Below are 21,577 nucleotides of genomic sequence, written 5' to 3'. Positions count from 1 at the left end.
ATTTCTATATATTTTTTATTTTGTTATGCTAGCACATTAATTAATGTCATCCTTATGTGTTATTTGATGCATATACTGTAGACACTCCCTTGTAGTCATTCCAATATTTAAACATTAAAGATAATGTGTATCTTTATCTGAAGAAAAAAAATCAATTGACTGCTTGCACTAAAGCTGCTCTAGCTAACAGCTAAGGCTAGCAGTGTACCAGTTGTAATGCAGACAGCATAAGTGTGTCAGTGAGCATAGCGCTGGCATCAGGGCAGGATTTAGATGTACACTGGAGCCTGTGAGCCAGACGGACAAGGGCACCAGGGCTACTAGTGATGTATTGGGGCAGTGTGTGTGTGTGTGTGTGTGTGTGTGTGTGTGTGTGAGTGTAAATGACATGGGATAAAAGAGGATGGTAAAGGGCTGCCAGCCAAGAAAATCCTGTCCCACTATCGACAGCTTCTCTTTTTCTATACCAAGAAAACAGCTGTCTTTGGAGGGAGGGAGGAGGCTTGTCGCCCCCAGCCCTGCATCTGGAGGAGAGGAGAAGGATAGGAGAGGATAGGATAGGAGAGCAGAGCAGAGCAGAGCAGGAGAAGTGAAGAGAGAGCGAAGAGACGCGGTATGCTTTCAACCCCCCTCCACGCAGCTTTAGAATCAAAGGCTTGATGAGTAATTAGTGATGATGAGATTAATAAGAAAGGCTACAGAGAAAGTGCGGAGAGGGAATCTGTCTCCACTTAATTGCATTCAAAGAGCTCATAATGTAGTGGGCTACAATTACAACACATGTACAAATCAGTGAATCGATGAATGACTATGTAGGGTAACTCATTAACAAATAAAAGCTATATTCGTGCATTAATAATCATCATGTAGTAAAGAGCAGAGTGCCTTGTTTTATGGTAATATGACTTCTTAAATGGTCCAGTCCCTCGTCCACATACCATCTTGCTTTCTGATTCAAGCTGAATGAACAGCCAATAAAATCCACCACGAATGGCATCACCACTAGATCTTTAGCATTCCTCCAAGACAGTAACTTTCAAACCCTTTCAATCTATTCAAGGCCCAATAATGTTTCATTAATAAACTCTGACACTTTGTCTGAACAGATTTGCAATGTCCTCAAGTGGTGTGTGTGTGTGTGTGAGAGAGTGAGTAGGTGAGTGAGTGAGTGAGTGAGTGAGTGCGTGAGTGAGTCTCAATAAAAAAAGGTTTTGGGGCAAAGGCCTGAGAAAAACTACTTCCAACAATACCACGTGAAACATCCTGGTAATATGGCCATGGCAACAGCTTGAAGACTATTTTGTCATTCATTACTAGTTTAACAGAGGACATTTGTAGAGCCGTTACATTTTAGTTTAGATGAGATCAAATTCAATCTGTGCTTCTTCTTTCAAGGACCTTTAAGAACCTTCACAGCCTGTGGAAGCCACACAAAATTGTGAATTGGCACTTACAAAGTAGACGGCCCCAAAGCTGCCATGTCCGATCTCGTGCAGGTCACAGAAGACGTCCTCTGGGTCATCTTTGAAGAAGAGGTCGGCCAGCTCGGGGTCCTTTGGTACCCCTTTCCGTGTGGACGACGGCATTATGGGCTGGACATGGGCTAGGCGCCGGGGACCACGCTCACATATACACTACTGCTGCTGCTGCTACCGCCACCAGATGTCCACGACGGGCCCGGCATTGGCCAGCTTGACCTGGAGAACAGAGCAGTAAGGAAGACAAATGATGAGCTGAAAACATTTTTATTGTTGTGTACTGCACTGGACAAGGTTATAACATTTGTTTCCTTCAGGCTGACGATGCAGATCCTCTTTGATTTGACAATGAGAATACACATCACTTCCCGTGACAAAAAGAATTTTTACTTGACCCAAGTAAGCAAAGCATTACATCTTTTATGAAGAGGGTGAGAATTACTATCAGTATTATCAGCGTTACATTAATTGCTATGTACTTAAACAGATAACATGCAAGCTAAAGCATTCAATTACACAGATACACACTTAGGCGGGTTATTGATACCAGGGAATATCCAGACATTGTTTGATCTCCTGTTACTTCACAGTCCCTTTAAAGAGTATCCATATACGTGTGTGTGTGTGTGTGTGTGTGTGTGTGTGTGTGTGTGTGTGTGTGCGAGTGCATGCTTTTCTATGAGTGTTTGTGCATCTCATGGACAGCTGAAAGGTGATAAGGCAGGAAAAAAGACAGTGTCATATGATGACTACTTGCTGTCTAGTCCTGATGCTCATCCAAGTCACAGTCACACTTGCTCACGTAAACATGCGCGCGCACACACAACATACTTGACAGCTGAAGCTGAGTCACTGATGCATCATCTCCACACACGCACACAGTGTAACAGTTGCGTGTGTTCGTGCAGACACATACACTAACCCTAAATGTTTTGTATCACAAGGCTGCAGCCAGGCCGTCAAGCGTGTACGCATCCTGGACACACTGCTCCAGTTAGCTTCACTGCACATGCATCGCACAGACTCACACACATGCACACAGTCGCACACCATCTCTCTCTTCCCAGTTTCTCTCCCTCTCTCTCTTTCTGTCTACCATGAAATCTCTGTGCACATCAGCCAGATGCAGCAAGCAAATCTGGTTCCAAAGGCCAGCCCCACACAGAGCGAGCTGACATACAGGCAGAGGCAGCAAGACACACATGCACCCAGGCCAAGACACTAAGCATCAGCATCATCCTAATCCCCCTGCTCTTAAAGGGATCTAAACCATCACACCCACTCCAAAAATATCACTCTTAAAGGCAAAGTCTTGTGCACTCTGTTCCAGGGCACCAGATGCAGAAAGATGGAAGAGGATTACTTTATGTATGTGATTCTAAGACTGCACTATTTTATTGAGGATTGAGGAACTCAAGATCTGATATTAACGGGGGTATCGAAATTGTATTTCTATCACGCAATGTCAATGCAACAGTTGTATTTTGTTTTAAATATCAGCATGTTAAATTATTTTTGGTAAAATCTAGAGATGCATGATATGGATTTTTTCTGCCGATACCGATAATCAATAATGATTTCACATTTTTGCATTTTAACCTGTAGTTTATGCACCCCGGGGGGTAAGAAGGCTAAGATGTAGTGGGCAAAGATGGATGATTTATTATTCATAGCTCGAATAAGATTTATTGTGTTAATCTCATAGACTTTTTCCCTCTTCACCAAACACTTGCGGAACACGTTACAATTGTGTTGTCTTCTTCTGAACTTGAAAAACAACGCCCACTCCAGCGACGATATGTGTGGCTCTCATCTACATCGCGTGGCCCTACACAGGTACAGCAGCTCTGCGTCTTTGTTTTTCTCTGTGCTTATTGGCAGCTAGCAAACCAACTTTAAAAAGGTGCATACCGCCACATACAGTGTGTAAATACTGCACTTGTTAACTAAAGGAATTTGGCTTTGTATTATCGGTTCTATTTATCCGCTATTATTTCTTTATCTGCCGATAACTGATAATGTAAATATTCCATTATCTGGCAGATAATTTATCGGTCCAATATAAATCATGCATCCCCAGTAAAATCCAACCAATTACAGCAGTCGAGTGTTTCTCTTTACCAAAATAATAAACTTGACCAAAGAGTATTTAAATACAAGTGGCACTAAACACCCAAGGTCTCAAGGTTCAGCATCATCATACTCCCAATAACATTGGCTAAAGGCAGCTCATGTGTCAGAGGCCGACACTGAGAGATGCTGGTTATTTGTTATCCTCATGCTCATGTTGATGGGAAGACATCGGCAATCATTTGGAAAATACTGATTCCTAGAGCTTTGCGATGGCAGTCAGGGAATGATGAGCATTAGGGTTGTGACTACATAATCAGGAATTCATTTAGTTCCATAATAGCTATCTCTACAGCAGTGTGGTCTAATTAAAGGTATGCTGCCTCTTCTTCTTGTGTATACGGTAAGGTCCCTGGAAGCATCATGCCAACCTGCTGCCATCTACAAACATAACATCTCAGCATTGGGAATGGCAGCCTGCCGAACTGTAGCTTGACTAAAGTCAATTTCATGGCATTAAGCTTTGATTTATCTCTAAGAATGCCACAGGACATGCTTGGAAACCTCCGTAGGGTTGTCACATAAACAACAGGCATGGTTTCAATTTATCCGCTTACATAATGTGAAAGATCACATATACAGGCTTACATGCTTATTGCCTTGAGGCGTTTCTTGGTCACAGAGGCATTTTTGAGAAGCGTGCAACCCTTTAGCTGAGACCTCCACATTGGTGAAAAAGGTGTGACGAATGGTGGATGAATAGTACAGCAATGCATGTAAACAACCTGTAGGGTGAAGATTCTTATACAAACTATTTGTGGTTCCTGGCAGTTCAATTAAAAACACTTGATTACACAACCAAGTATTGTATATATACACTCTGTGCTTGTCAGGCTTTCACTAGATACTATATGTAATTCTTGTTCTTTAGATATGTGATCGGCAGACTTTCTTAATCACTGAAAGCTGCAAATTAACCATCAGAAATGTTGTATTATTAATGAGCATGTCACATGACACAGCCAGGCTTTCATTGTGTGAGCTGGCTCAACAAATCCTAAAACCCCTGTCAGAAATAATGGGTGTCACAATGGTGGTTAACCCAGGTTGTAATTCTTCAGGCTCTCTGCACTTTCCCACAAAAAGGGTTGTTTGGTGCATGTTTGGTTTGACTCCTCCTCAGCACAAAATGCAAGGAAATTACTGCTACTTCCGATTAAGAATATAAAATATTTCAGCAAAAGCAACACTTTTGCAGCAAAATTAAGGCAGGAAGGCAAGTAAAAAATGTCAAATTCTCCAAGCCGTGAGATGTATTTATTTTACCACTTAGCACTAAAAACGTCATAGTGGAAGCTCTGGTTTGTGCTTAAAGCTGGTTGCTAGTTTATTTTAGCGGACTCCATTTCGCTAGCTATTGTTGCTCTGTTAGCAGTGAAGACAGAGACACCGACACAAGGTACTCGAGAACGTGCATGAAGTCATATATTCAGAAAGAAATCCACAGTCACAGTAACTTAAACAAAACCTCCACAGGCTTGTTTAGAAACCCGAGAAAGACAGGGAAGGTCTCACTGTTTACGTCACGTTACAATCCACTCATATAAGGCCAATAAAAGAAATGATTAATACATGTAAATTCCTACAAATTGCAACATAGAGCCTCTTTATTAATTTATGTTGCAGCATAAGTTACCATGGTGATCTAGTTAAAATAGAGCCAACTTCATATTACTGAAAATTCTGGCTTTACATACCTCACTAACCAACTAATCGTGCTTGAAAGTACACGCATCAGGTGTGTGTCAGTAAATCGGTGAATGTGTCTGTGTGTCTCCTGGTTGCATCAGCCCTGTCTGTCTCTCATCTCTCCAGATAACTACTGAACCAAAGCCTGAGACAACCCCTATCTCTCTGTCACTCACTTACACAGACACACACACACACAGAGACACAGACACACAGTATTCACTAATAGAACAAGAAATAAACAAAATTGCAAAAATAATCAAGACAAAAAATGGGGACAGAGGAAGTAAAAGGATTGGAAAGAGAGAGAAAGAAGGTCTGACAGACAGACTGACAGACAGACTGACAGACAGACTGACAGACAGACGGACACAGTCAGTTTTACCCCATGTGAAGGAGCTTTGAAAGAAGATCTAAAACGTGGAGATGGAGGAGTCGGTGGGTGAGTAAAAGACAGATAAAAATGGAACAACTGAACGCTGAAGTCATGTGATCACTCTGGAGACTCTGCACACCTCCCTCTCACCCTTTTTTCCACTCTCTCCTCCACCTCCTCCTGGTTCCTCCTCTCTTCTAAGATGTGTGAAGTGATGCAACGTGGCAACAACAGGTTGTAACACAGGGGGCTTGGTAAAGCTGTTACTAGTCCGGCAAAGCCCAGTGTTTGGACAGTTCGCTCTGTGTGTGTGTGAGTGTGTGTGTGTGTGTGTGTGTGTGTGTGTGTGTGTGTGTGTGTGTGTGTGGCTACTGTGCATCTATGAATGGTATTGTGCTGAGAGAGAGCTGATTAGGCAAATGGCTTAGACAGATTAAACGGTTGGTGTGTGTGTGAGTGAGCGCAAATTCTTTACTACACACGCTACTACACACCACTGCATGACACAGTGCTTATGTGCAGGTGTGCATTAGTTTATATGTTCAGGAATAATGAGTGCCTTGCATGCAACGTGTCTGAGTGAGTAAATAAGACGGCATGTGTGGGGGTTACTGTGGGGGTGGGTAATGGTGCTAAAACATGTGCCATACAGTAAACTATATATGACAGGAACAAATTATATGTAAAAGAGATTATACAGTTTATGCTAATGTGGCCTGGACTACACTCTCTCACACACACACACACACACACACACACACACACACACACACACACACACACACACACACACACACACACACACACACACACACACACACACACGCTTGAGAGTGACTCAACAGTGACTGGCTAATATCCAATATTTTTAAAAACAGGCTAGTGCAACTCATTTGCACGTCAGTAAACGCATTCTAAAGAACTCTGAGACTTCTGTACATGAGCACATGCAAGCACACATGTGTTAAATGTGGGCCAAAGTTCAACATGCATACATGAAAAACACACAAACAAATTCTGCACACCCTCCAACCCCCAGGCCCCCTATTGGTGCAGTTATGACTAATTGATGCACCAACATGTTGTTGCAGGACCAAGACCATGCTTGTGGATACGGCCCTATGTGCTGCAACAGAAATATCTAAATGGGACATTACATTAATAATAAGACGTATACGTAAATGGTCCAGAAATGTTGTGAAATTGATCATCTGAATTGATTTTGTTTGATGTGTATTTAGAGGGAATTCTTATGTCAAAAATGGGAGATCGCCTCAGATAGAGCTGCAGTGTGACAGAGGGCTGAAAAACACTTAGTTTCAGGGAACAAAACTTAAACTCTCCACAATATTTGGAACTCAATCCAAGTCCATCGTGTCTTACAAGTGCAAAGTAAAAGTTACTAAGATCAGTTCGGTGACAAAGTTGCTTTATTTCTCTTTGTAAATCTGTTCATTTGTATCTAGGAATGCACAATAACATTGGCACGTCATTCGAGATCGTCCAATGAAGGCGTTACAGTTAAATATGATGGGCCGTTAAGATGGTGCTTTAATGATGCGCGCATAACACAAAGTTTTGAGTTAGTAGTTTCCTTATTTTGCCCAGTGAAAGTGTACGCTTTTAAAAGCACTGTACAGTATGTCTGTATCTGCCAGCTTGCCATCATGCAAGCAAGAGGCATAATAATATGTTAATTTTACCACAGGAAAGACTTGATGTTCTCTGTAATTAGGTGGAAAAAATATGTGCATATGTCAGTATTGGCATCAGCAATCAGCCAAAATGAGTAAAAAAATATCTGCATATCTGATAATGCCAAAAATCCAGTATGATGCATCCATACATACCTACATACTATATTCGCGTCATTACGCTGGTGAGAGCACACAAGTGTCCATATGTGTGTGTTAGTTGATGTGTGTGTATTTGCGTGTATAGCCAGGGGGTTTAACGGCTTACTGGCCCCCCTACCGGCTTTAGGCAGCAACAGGAATTAGGCAGACTGTGGGAATTCTTACTGTGATTAAAATCACCAGCTCTAATCAGAAATGGGGGAAAAAAGAACTGGTAAATCTGTCAAATTGTGCGTTGAGACATAGTGTGAGGGCAGTGTGTGTGTAAGAGAGAAAGAATAAGAATTACGTAATTAGTCGTTTTTCTTAACTCCTTTCATGACATTATAGAGAGCAGGCTTAGAGCATTGGAGTTGTGCGTGTGTTTGTGTGTGAAAGTGCACATGTATGAGTGGGTGCGCAAGGAAGCCTGGATCATGGACAGGCACACACGCGCACATGCTCACACACACTAAAAAAAAGGAAAAATCACTGCACTTCAGTAATCCTGTCTAATAAAAACTTAAAGACTGTGAGCAGATAGAGCCTCATATCTCAGCAGAGTGCAAGGTCCGTGGAGAGTACTGCATGCGTGTGTGCGTGTGTGACGTCTACATGCGTGTGTGAGCATGACATAAAAATAGGTCAACCTCACTGTGAATCATATAACAATCTATTTAAAAGCACAATGCCAGGTTGTATTGTGATGACTAGCCAATTTAAAAGGGCCAAATGTGATAGGAGTTGTTTCTTATCAATTGAAAACCTCTTGTGGCAGTGTGGCTGCTCTCCTGGGAATAAACACACATGGCCATGCGTGAACAGGGCAGAGGTATCCATACTCACAACCTTAAGAGCACATAGTTTAATCAAAACATCAATCCTTTGGAAATTGGGGAATAATAATCCCAAATTTAAAACCCAATTCTTGACATTAAGAACTCCTGTAACAAGTTTGTAAGACTGGGCTACACGTTCCTTATGGCTGAACCAACTGGATGGTGAAATATAATGCTCTAAGCTGGGCTACTTTCTGAGTTTTGGTGATGGAGTGTGAGCAAAGATCATGAGCAGAGATAGTAGGTTAATTTATCTGTTTATTTTTAGTCATGGATCATTACAAATACACTATGTTTTAAAAGTAGAAAGTAGTCACACAGTGAGAAAAAAAAATCATGTATAGGACGCATTGCTAATCATTTTATAATTGCATTGTAGCCCTCTGAATCAGAATCAAATCGAATCATGCGGTGCCAAGCGATCCCAACCCTTACAATCACAAGCACTCACCATCATAATGTCATCTTTGACTATTTTCATGAAAAGTATCCGCACTCACAATTTGTGCAGGGTGTGTCAATTAAGAGAGGAAGATGTCAATCAAGCATATTTTGTATCTCCACTGTGCTTAAAAGAGGTATAACCTGGGAAATAAGTGAAAAAATGGTAAATGGTAATGGACTTGCATTTCTATAGCACTTTTCCAGTCTGCTGACCGCTCAAAGCGCTTTACAACACTTGTCACTTTCACCCGTTCGCACACACATTCATACACTGATGGCAGAGGCTGCCATGCAAGGCACCAACTGCTCATCAGGAGCATTTGGGGTTCAGTATCTTGCTCAAGGACACCTGGACATGCAGCTGGGGGAGCAGGGGATTCGAACCAGAGACCTTCTGATTACTAGACGACCCGCTCTACCTCCTGAGGTACAGCCGCCCTGGAACATCTGTAAGGGTGGTCCATGCAGGGCCATTAAGTTGCCATAACCTTCTTGTGGATCTGATTGTGGATCTGATTGTGGATTTGGACAGATTTCACTGATCTTCACAGCCCCTCTGCCCACAAAGTTCTGCAGTTGGCAGTGAGAGGAAGTTCAGAAATTTTAAATCATCCCTCATCTTGCCTGGAGCGTCGATCTGTAACCCAAATTGTTCCTCCTTTACCACACCCAATCCCCACAAGCTCTTTTCCCACTCATGGTGTGACTCAAAAGCAAGATTTGCTTGTGGCACAGAAAGTACATGCACACACACGCATGCACGCACGCTTGACTTCCTACTGAATCCAATGATTGGTGCTGTCTCCTCGCGTGATGATGACAAGTTGACAGAAGGATTTACATTATTGCCCAATTCACCAAATGCAAACCACAGACAAACCTCAGACTTCCTTCAATCACTGCAGCTTAAAGATGCCTGTGCACTGTCAATAAAAAAGGAAAGATAAACATTTCAAAAATAAAATAAGGCAAAAACAAGCTGTATTTTGCAAAAAATAATTTTAAAAGGAAATTCAAACAGAAATCTGCAATTCAAGGCAACCCCTATCCACCGCATTCAACTGTGATATCTAACATGTAGTTATTTAATGACCCAGATGTTCACTTTGCTACAAGAAATTCAGACTGAGGCTGCAAAATGGAAAATGTAAAGTCTAGCATGAGCAATCAGACACATCTAAGTTAAATACTGACTACCACTAAATTGTTTGAAGTATCTAACAATTTCTTTTGTTGCATGCTGCCAACAAGCAACCTCTAATCGTTATGTTGTAGCAATCCCTACACATAGGAATTCACTTGTGCGTACAGACAAGTTGAGAAAGCCAAGGTAAAGGCCAGAGAAACATTGCCTACTCTCAGTCTGCTTTAATTCAGTGTGACAGAGGGTCCAGGCAGGGCAGTGAGCTTTCATTACGAGGAAAATAAGACCCAGTTTACAGTACAGTCGGCTGATGCCTGTGCTGGCTGTCCAACTGCAACATTAAGGGGAATTCGACACAGGCACACATGCACACACACATACACACAAATACGTTTACAGCACAAACAGTGAAACAGAATGACCTGCAGGGTGACCTCAATGGGGAAGTGTGAGTTGGTCTAGTCTGCTTGCAACAATCTGCTTACCAGATAATCATAGCCTGTCAGACATTTTGCATGATGGAAGTTGCCATAACAAAAAACTACACAATGATTAAAAAAGAACAAATAAGAAATGTGATAATGTGTGATGAGGTGCTCTGAGAAAAATAATAGAACAGACAGCATCAGAGAGTCAAAAGTGTATAACCTACCTGTAGGGAATATGTAAAGGGGATGTCCGACTAGCCCTCTTCTCCCTCCCTCTCCGCCTTTCTCTCTCCTTAATTTGTGGCCAGAGTTGGTGTCTTGCCGACTTTCCTCATGACTGGAATGATACTGTACCTGAGGAAAGAGCAAAGAGGAAACAAAAGAAGGGTTAGATGAGAACATTTAAGTTAAATTTGTGACAAAAAAATGAAAACTAGAGCTGAAATGATAATCAATTCATCGATTTGTCCTTCAAAAAATATTAATCAGCAAATATAAACTATGAATCATTCAAGTAATATTCTGAAGCAAAATTTCCAAGAATTCGCTGGTTTCGGATTCTCAAATTTGGCCAGTTTTCTTAGTCTTCTCCGACACCTGTGGGCTGTTGGCTCACAAAATAAACTATCTGAACCTTGGAAAATGTTATCAGCATTATTCACTTTCATTTATGTTGCAACAACCTAAATGCCCAAAAGAAGTTTGTCTTCCTGTGTCTCACATTTCCCTTTTTACTGAGAAATTACCAAAAACACATCCATGACTGACAAGACCAGCAGCTTCAAGCATCTGCACTGCAATTTATACTTTTTATGTCATGTGCCATCTATTTCGTGAGAAACTTGAGGATTTTTTTACATCACAAAGGGTTGCTGCTTTGCAGCTCATAATACACGAGAGGAGCAATGTGAAGGCGATGTTCCTCCAGTACAAACGGGGGGAAAAGCTTTCAAATTTCCTCACAATAGCAGATGGTGGAATGACTCAACAGCCAATGAAAATCTCTTTAATGACTGTCAGTTATTATCCTCTCAACAACTCCAGGATCCACAGAAATGATCCCTTCTCTCAGCTTCAGGACAGATGACAATAACACTGCTACAACAAGAAGTTCACAGGAAATGTTGTCACTTCATACAAGTACTACCACTAACTAAGTTAATGGAGGTTAGTTATCTCCATCAGGATGACTTAAAATGTATCACTTCATTTAGTATATGATAGTAAGATGCAGGAGCCATCTTTATGTTAACTGATTGTCAACAACCGCTTGTAAATATTTGTATATATAAAAAAAACATTATTGTAAATATATGTCTTGCCGTTTTATACAGGGGAAGACATTCCCTTGTTTACAGCTAAATACACTCTCTTTCTTCCCCTTAAAAATACATGAGTTCAAGGACACTACACACAGTGCTGTGGACAAACACAAAGTTGTACACACAAACACACAAACAACACACAGATCAGCCTCAAACACACACATCAAATCTGAGCAAGTTGTTCTGACAGCGGACCGCCGTCAGCTACTAGACTGTTTCGCTTTGACAAGCAGGTGGTGCAGCATCCGCATCGTAACCAGTAAACACAACCTGACCCTGAACCATACACATTGTCGTTTACAAGACTGCACATAATAAAACCAACTGTTGTCCAAGGCAGCCTGACAATCAGGAAGTACAGTAGGTCCACTATTCAGTCGTTAAAACCCGACCTTGTGACCTTTGCTTTGAGAGGAGTAATCCCTGTGTGGAATAAAGCTGGAGCAGATCCTTTCTTCTAGTCCTTTACCTTTCCCTTTTTATCAATTTCTAACCCTGCTTCCCTCCTCCTCTCTCTTTCTGATCGTGCCGAGCGGCAGATTGGGTGCTCAGACAAACCGCATTCAATAATAAAAGGAGAGAGGATGGAGGGATGAGAGAAGAGGGATAAAAATGTATTGTGCCCCTTCTGAGTGTCCCTGAATGATTTATAACACAAACTGACGCTTGCATGAGCCTCTGGGGAAGTTCTGGCTGCATTTCTCCTCCTCCTCCTCCTCCCTCGCCCCACCCTGCTTGGCATTTGTGACCAACCAAGAGAGAAAGATGTAGATGGATAGAAAGAGTGAGAAAGTGTTAGGGTTAGAGTTTGTGTCTTTTATTTGAGTCCATCTTCAAGAGGGTTTTAAGGATTTGATCTAAATAGAAATTTCTTTCAAGGCTGCGACTAACAATTGGTTTCATTCTCAATGAATCTGCCAATTATTCTCTCTATTAGTCGATTGTTTAGTTTAGAAAATGTCAAAAAAAGATTGAAAATGCTCGATCATTTGGATTAATAACAAAAAATTATAATGTTGGATTATCTGTTTTATAAATACTGCTTCTATGCAGAAAGTAAAGTAGCACTAAATACATTTTTAAAAAGGTCAACTTGATTGTCTAGTGGCCTAGTGGTTAAAACACATATTATATAAACTGCAACTGGAGGTGTCCCTGTCACATTGAATTAAATGTGTTTGTATGTGTGTGCATATGTGTTGTGTTTGAAGAGAAGACCAGGTTACAAAGGTCAAGGGAGCTGAAACAGAGCATGACAAAATTTGTGACACACACAGAAAGGCAAGATCAAAAAGCTTAGAAAGAGGCACTGAGGACGTGTTAGTGTCATTAACAGTAACAACATGAAAGAGAGATGAGAGAAAAAATTCAGAAGAGACAGAAAAGAGTAAGAGAGAATCCAAAAGGGAGCAAAGGGAGTTAAAGCCAGTGATGATTCACTTCCTGATTTCCAGGCCTTGCTTCTTTTTTTAGGTTAATATTAAGCTGCTTTTCACCGACAGCTTGTTAATTGGACAGTGCTCACCATGTGCTTTACAATCTACAACCATTAGCAGTAACGGGAGAGACAGAAAACAGAAAAAGTTACAGAAAAAGAAAGTATTTGTGTTGTTTTGCTGTCCTTTGAAGAGTGAGTTTCAGACCTTCAGATTGAGGACAGTTTTGTGAAGCCAGTTGATTAGAGCGGATTCTTACTTCTTCCAAGGCCTGTGGGGTTAAGGTCAGGCAATGTAGGCCCTAACAAATATAGTAAAATAAACATCACACCACCACTGGAACTGTACTACCACAGGCTTTCTGACAAAGATTGTTGGTGATCAAAATCCTGATATTCAACACCTACTTTCCATTCCTCCTGTTACATGACACACACTGTGATATGAATCATAAATCCTGAGTCACAAGCCGTCAATTTCCGAGGCAGAACTTGGCCGAGCAAACTGTTTCGACAACCTCGTATTGCATTTCTGTTCGTGAGCAAAACAATCCAATAGAACAGCTTTCAGAGGGACTAGCCAAACAATTCATCAAGCTGGATGTGATATCGGGTATCAAACAAGGACTCTGGCCAGGCTCAGGCCTCTTTCTGTGTGAATATTTCACATACAGTCTTCCAAGTGTTCATTAAATGTTGACCAACAAACTGGCTGCTGCAGGTATCCACGATGACATCACTTCCTGGATGATTACCAGGGTAATTCTGCAAAAAGGGAACGATTTCCCTTCACCAGCAGCCATCAAAGTACCATTGAGCAAGTCACCAAACAAGCAATTATTTCAGAACAATTGAGCCATCCGTATACAAATGTTGAACTAAATTGATCTTCAGTGTGAATATTGCACAAGTCTAAATTAGTGTGCACATTTAAAGCACAAAAAACAAGCATATGGTAAGCATGGTTATAATGATTTTAAATACTTTAAAATAACTTTGAGCCCTGATTTGCCTGATTTTTAATCAATGATAATGAGACTCAATGTTCAAAAATTCAGCACTTGAGGATTCCCAGAGTGCCTGATGATGACTGATGTGGGCTTTTGATGAGTCATGTTGGAGGTAGGTGTGCTCTAAAAAAAAAGAAAAAGAATCACACATCCCTCAGAGAAATACTGCTTTAAATAAAGCTGAGACAACCAAATATGAGGCGATTTCTACAATACTCGAAATTCTCCCTGGATGGAAATAAACTAATCCACCGAGATAGAAAGAAACTAAACATTATGTCCTGATTATCCTGCCAGGGTGGCATGGTGTGGATTTTTATAGCAGTGACTCATTTTCACAGAGTGAAGAATACACACACTTTGCCACACAAACACACACACACACACACACACACACACACACACACACACACACACACACACACTCTAAAGCAGGATTTGGAGACTTCAGGGCAGCTCTCATCTCAGGGGCTTAGTGACACTATTGAGACATGCATGCATACAAACACACACGCATACACAAACCCCAAAGTCTGTTACCTTCTCAGACTAGCTTTAAGGCTAATGCCAACATAAATGTGGGTGTTGGTGGATTGAGGGACAAATACGCGACAATTAAGTGGCCTATCCTCCAACTTAAAACCCTGGGCCAACTCTAAATCTGTAGTTTATTTGAAGCGATTTCCTCTTGTTGCCTTAAGTAAAAACAGCCCAAAACCTCACAGCGGCTAGTCGACTTGCGATGTGAAAAAAACTTGGACACGGTACCGATGACCTTTTATGGACCTCTACATTTCCATCTTGCTCCAGCACACTGAGGATGAAGTGCTCACCTGGGATGAGCTTAAGGGCCTTTCAATCCTGACTTCAACAGCGAGAGACTCAAAAAACTATCCGTGTGCTTGGGGAAGACTTTTGAGCAATACACTTACGCTTCATAAAAACTCTGGAACAAGTTGTCAGACTGGTCAACAGAAGTGCGACTGACCTTACTGTACAGGATTTAAGAATAGTTATAATACACTAGGGATGCACAATATGGCTTTTTAAAGGCGATATGATTTTTTATGCACACCTGAGTGCAAGACAGGCTAAGATATAGTGAGCAAAGATTGTTTACTTGATATTCCATAGCTGTGATAAGATTTTATGGTTAAACTTGAAGTATTTTTCCCCTCATGTTGTGTTCTTGTAAAAAAAAAACATTCAAACCGTGATGACATGTGTGGCTCTTGTCTACATTGCGTGGCTCTACACAGATGCAGCAGTTTGACGTCACGAGTGCCACATCAGCTTGTTTGTTGTTCTTCTCTGTGTTTATTAGCTGCTCACAAAACAACATTAAAGGCGCATGCCACCACCTCCTGTGTGTAGATGCTGCACTTGTTAAGTCAACAAAAGCAATTTGGCTTTGAATTATCGGCTAGATTTATCGGCTGATAACCGATAACATAAATTTTCCATTTTGGGGCTGATAATTTATCTGTCCAATATACATCGTGCAACCCTATAAAACACTTTTTTGCCAAGGGTTAGATGAGAAGATGACACCACTCTCATATCTGTGTGCACTTAATATGAAGTCAATGCCAGGGGATGGTTAGCCTTTAGTTTAAAGACATTTCCTTAAAACACATTTTGAAAATTTTAAGCAAATGCCACTATAAGCCACACTTCCAACAATGGTAAAAATGCACAGTGCAACAACTCTCCCCTCTACATATACATCACTAAAAGTAGATTAGCTCTAGATGGCACCAAGCCAAATCATTCACACTTCCAGACTAAGCAGAGGAGTGCGGCTCCTCTTTTACCCTAAAGCCTCAGGTCAATATCAATCTTAATCTCCATATTGATGTAGAAAAGCCCCTTGCAATGATGCAGACTTGATATTACAGTGTAGAGTAGCACACACACACAATCATCATCACACAGGAAAGCCTTCACATGCGCAAAATATTTTCACACCTTTTCTTTCTCATACATGACCATATATAGGATTCTTGTGTAAAGTGGCTGCTATGCAATATTAAGCTAGCCAAGGGCATCTGTGAGGTGTCTGGGAGTAGCCAGGGCTGTGGGGGAAAGATAATCTCTCTCCATTATAGAACTTTGGACCGTGGTGTGCTATAGCACTGTCACTTAAAGCCAAACACCATTATACAGATGTTTTTATCACTCACGCATACACCAACACACATGCAACCTGTGGGGGAATGCCCCATTAATGTCATTAGATTTGCCTACAGTTGCTTGTTTTAGAGTTGAGATTGATTGTCAATCACTGAGTTGATTAACAGAAAATTACTAATTAACCATAATTCACAGGTTCCTGCTTCTGAAATGTGGTTATTCTCAGGTTTCTTGTGCTTCAATGATAGTAAACTTAATATATTTGTGTTTAGGACTGTTGGTTTGACAAAACAAGACAAAAAAAAGACTTCCACTTGTGTGTCTTTGAGCATTTTAAGGACCAAATGAAGAAAGAAAAAAATTGCAAGGTTAATCAATAATGGCAAAAATTAGTGCCCGTCTGATAGACAATCGGCCAATACTGGCCTATTACAGGCATATAAGTTGTTCAATATGTGATGATATGAAAACTTAAGATTATTAATTTCCAGTGTTTCAGTGCACTGATGTTACTGATTTGTTTTTAAATTGGAAAATATTCTGCCACCATTCTGCATGTATCTCAGCAAGTGTTTGATAACCAGATTTGAGGAATTATTGTGAAAAGTGTGTTTATATAGTCTGTGTATATAAGAATATTGACCAATATATGAACACTGTAATTGCTTTACTCTCTTTAACTGGTATAGCATGGTCACAAAAATCCAGTAGTGGTCGGGCTCTAAAAATTATTGTCAGTTGCAACCCATATTTATCTAAAAAGTTTAATGATTTAACTTCTGTGTGTCAGCCAAGCAGCCAATTATTTCCTTCAACTTCATAAAGCTGAAAAAAGTGAATAAATGAATGTGTAACACACTACTAACCAGTTTCTTCTGGGAGTCTGCAAGGATGCAGTTAGGTGGCTTTCACACAACGTTGCCTCACTCAAAATAAAGTCATTCTTTCAGATAAACCCTCATTTATCTGAATGCCCTGAGGATCACTCGGGATCAGTGAGGAAACAGAGAAAGATTATTCCATCAAAATCAAAATCTCAGAGATAATCTAACATTAAGCATATGTTGGGCAAGCTTACACTCATATGCACAGCTTTGGTCACACACATTCTGGCACACAAAGACCACCACTCATTCACTGTGAAAGCTTTTTTAGAGCAATCCGATGAATCCAGAGGGGTCACTGTGTGTGTCTGTCCCTCCGGAGTGAAGCCTGGAGTTTTCTCTATTAAAGCCATTCATCCTCTCTGGCAAGTATCAGTGCTTGCGCCTTTTCAGCTGACTTTCTTTTTTTTCCCAACCTGGTCAATAGTGTGTGTGGTCTACTGTCTTGCTTACCCACAAATCTCTCACACACACACACACACACACACACACACAAAAATCAATCTCTGTACTGTCTTGTTCCAAACCCCTCCCGTTAAAATAAAGACAAACACGCAAACACTGAATGAAACAAGCAAACACCCTAAGTGCAGTGTCACAGAGCGCCGTCACCGGACTGTTACATTATTCAACAGTCCCTCACAGACAATTTTGCACATCAGAGAAAGTGAGGGAGGAGCAGCAGGGGGCTGCTCGTGGGTACCACTAGTGGGAATTGAGCGTTAGAGGATCAACAGGTTACACACACACACACACACACACACACACACACACACACACACACACACACACACACACACACACACACACACACACACAGAATAAGATAGAGAGCTGAGATAGGGAGCTAAAGTACAGGAGAGCAGCACCTTTCGTTAAAAAGCTGCAATTAAACCAAAACAGGTAATCAGATGCTGCTTCACTTTCAAAAGCTTCATATCCTTTTACTTGACGTACTGTGTAATCTACTATTACCACCCACTTAACTGTGATTGTTATTGCTCTTAAACTGTTTATAAGGGCCTTGGGAGACAGCAGCTCAGGTGGTAGAACACGATGGCCATTAATCATAGGGGTTGGTGGTGTGAGTAAAGGGGACTGCGAAACAGGGTAAAAAGGCTGTGATTCATCTGATTAACCACATGGACAAAGTACAATAAACAAGGGAGTACACTGATTGGACCTTGATCTCAAATACACACACACCTCTCTACTCTACTTTTAGATGGAGGAAATAGGTGACTTTTATGTTCTCAGATAAAGATGGTGATAGAGGATGACAAACATGTGTATACATTTATGTGTTGTGCTGATTCATGCAGGGTATTAAAGTAAGTGAAGGAGTAAGTAAAACTCTTGAAAAAAAAAACGTCAAGATTTGTTTCCTGTTTCTTAAAATCTATATATTTCTGAATAAATGGATCTTTTAGATCTAAACAAACATGTTTTTTCTGCATTTAAATAGAAACAGATTAAGTAATCTTCTGCATCATGACAGCTTCTCGCTGCACTATGCATCTCTCGTGACGTGCCTGCAGTATAACACATGTCCAAATGTGGGAGTTTGATGTTTATGTAATTTATTTTTCTCTCGGGCAATCATTTGGACTAACTCTATTTTTGAAAACCCTTGTAGGCCCTGCACAGTACCAGTTCATTATTTTAAAAGCACGACTCCACCAGCGCCACCTCCTCTAAGCTGACTCACTCAACAAACACCAACATGCACGTGTGGTGGATTTTAATGTAAATGATCCAAAAACCATTCAATTAATCTGAAGCGATCTGCAGAGACTGTGCACCTTAGTGCCGATGCCTTAGTCACTGTCCCCGGGAGAATGTGAAATACATAAATAAAAAAATAAAACCATCACAAATAACACTTGAATCACCCCAGGGTCCGGAAGGCATAGTGTGAGTAGCACATTAGGAGAGCAGCAGCAGCAGAAGCAGCTTCAGCCTCCGTCTGTGTCTACACGGGATGCATTCAGGCATAGCACTGACTGTAGGTCACCGGTATTTTGGAAGAGCTCAAAGCCCAAATAGGAGTGTCACAGTTCCGTTAGACAAGAGACAGAGGACGCATCTGAAACACCTCCTATGTAAACATATCCTAGATCTTCTCTTTCCAAATAGGACAACCTTCTGGCTGTGGGTCAGTCAGAATTGTACATGATAAGTATGTGAAAGGACACCTTTTTATATGAGTGTTTTAGGCAGAGTTTTGCAGGACAAGTATGATTGATGTGTGATATTTGCTAATATCTTTGGATTAATATGAGAGATAGAGACAGAGAGCTTGTAAGGATGAAAAAGAAAGAGACAAATAGACAAATGGTGAGAGAGAGACTAAGGTAGAGAAAGAGGAAATGAATGGTATCACAAAAGGGAGAGCAAGTTAAGACTGATTAATATCCATTTTAGCCGGGGGAGGAATACAAGTAAAAACGAGTAGAGTACTTGGGTCCTTTTGTTAAAATCAGTTTCCAAGAAAGACATAATCCTTATGAAAACTTTCAACAACAGATTGTTTCAGTGAGATAGAATTATCCAGTACTACACATGATTAGCCGAAATTATAGATTTTTTTCTTCAACAGTGTTGTGTCCCACGAACATACATCTTCTTTCCTGTCCTTTCAGTCACATTACAACCCCTCGGATTTATCGTGCAGCCTTTAGGGAGGGTCATAATGACATGATTGGAACCACTGGTTGACCCTGAGTAGACAGATACATTCCTCTCACCTCCAGTGGCTTTTCCACAGCAGATACTTCTCATAGAAGGAGAAGCACAGGTGTAGTTCACAACACTAATAATGACTGCAGTGCATTAAAGGTGAGCCAACTCAAGGCTGGTGGTGTTGTGCATGCTGGCTCATGTATCTGGCTGGAACACTTAATGGAAGACAGTCATATACCATACTGACCTGTGCTTGTCCTCCTTTATCTGTTCTTAACTGCCATTTTCATACTTTTCTTTGCCTCGGTAAAGCACTTTAAATTGCCTCTCTTTGAAATGTGCTTTATACGTAAATAAGCTGCCTTATCTTGCCTAAATGTAATTTAAGTGAGAGGAAATACTCTTTTGCTACACACTGTTATTTTAACGTTGTTTGGCTTGTGTAACCAAGCAGGATACTTCAAAGTCACCAGCTGAAGAACACAATCATGGCTTGTGGTTTCTTAGCTTACATTGCAAGAAGAAGCCACCAACTAGGGTGGCTATAATAGTCTGAAAGCTTCTGTCATAATGTTGAATGACAGACATTCCGAGTTTCAATCAAAAGCCTCAATAGAAGCTTCCAATGTAAATAAATAACATTTGGTACAACCCTACCACCAACACCAAGATCACCTGCCGCAGCTTATATAATTGTTACAAATGAAGATGAAGATAAAATTATTTTTAGATCAAAAATCTGAGTGCAAACACATTCCCAAATAGGCACAGTCCCATTATCTTCAAAACATTATGTCCCAGCATCACATTTACTGTGGCCTGCTCAGGTGGTGGTCCTGCTAGCTAATGAGCCCATAGCAGGGGTTAATGACATGATTGGGTGACTGGACACCAGTCAATCTGAGGGTTAACGCGGTGTAATCTTTAAAGCATTGGCCTACACACAAGCTAGATTTAATCCATAACGCTGACAGGGTCACGGGGTTCAACAGAGAATCTGTCCGCATCAGCTGAGCTTTATGACACCCACTTTCAACAGAAAAATGAACAGACTCGATACGGCATACACCGTGACAAAGGATTTAGTATGTATAGTACATTTTGTCATGTGATAATGACAATTGTACCACTTTAGGTTTAAGGTTTAGGATTGCGATGGTAAGAGATTTTCATGGTATTATAGCTGTCTCAGAAAATATCACGGTTTCACAGTATCGCATTTATTTTTGGGTTGAACAAACACTTTCTTATCATTTCAAAAATATATATGATATCATATGATATGCTTATCATATTGTCAATTTTTAACATAAAATGCGCTTTTACATCAATGGCTTGTTCCACTTTCAGTTTGGAGAAGGTAGAAATGTGTTTAACTCATAATCTCTTTGATACTCACAGGCATAAAGGGGTTTGTTTTTGGCCAGTTATGATTACTAACTAACGAGAGATATGCATAATGTGCATAGGTGGTAAAAAATATCTTGCACTGCAACAAAGGCAAAATTTTAACTCATTGCAGGCATTGCAGGCATTGCAGTTTTAGTACGATAAGAATACTCCAGGGAAAAGAAAAGAGTAAAAACAATCTAAAAATAAAACAAGACATAATTATTCAACTTTTCAGACTCTTTTCCCACTGGGACATTTCCCCTGCTCTTGCATGCTTACACCATAGCAGCGTAATCAAAAATAGCACAGTCACATGAACAAAGCAAATTATTGTCTCAGCTGGAGTATGATTT

At 40.7% G+C, this 21,577-nt stretch overlaps 1 protein-coding gene across 1 annotated transcript in view; it reads right to left on the bottom strand.

The window, feature by feature from the left end:
• The window catches only part of taok3a (TAO kinase 3a), a 67,227-nt gene that overhangs the window by 31,778 nt on the left and 13,872 nt on the right, over positions 1 to 21,577 (bottom strand). Inside the window, 2 exon segments of the mRNA XM_073467227.1 lie at positions 1,455 to 1,697; positions 10,588 to 10,717. Coding sequence (XP_073323328.1) covers positions 1,455 to 1,586 — 132 coding nt within the window. The 5' untranslated portion in view covers positions 1,587 to 1,697; positions 10,588 to 10,717.

This window comes from Pagrus major, chromosome 5 (assembly GCF_040436345.1).
Source record: "Pagrus major chromosome 5, Pma_NU_1.0".
NCBI classification, from domain to species: domain Eukaryota; kingdom Metazoa; phylum Chordata; class Actinopteri; order Spariformes; family Sparidae; genus Pagrus; species Pagrus major.
Note: the sequence above shows the minus strand (reverse complement) of the source record. Positions and strands in the feature narration are given on the sequence as shown.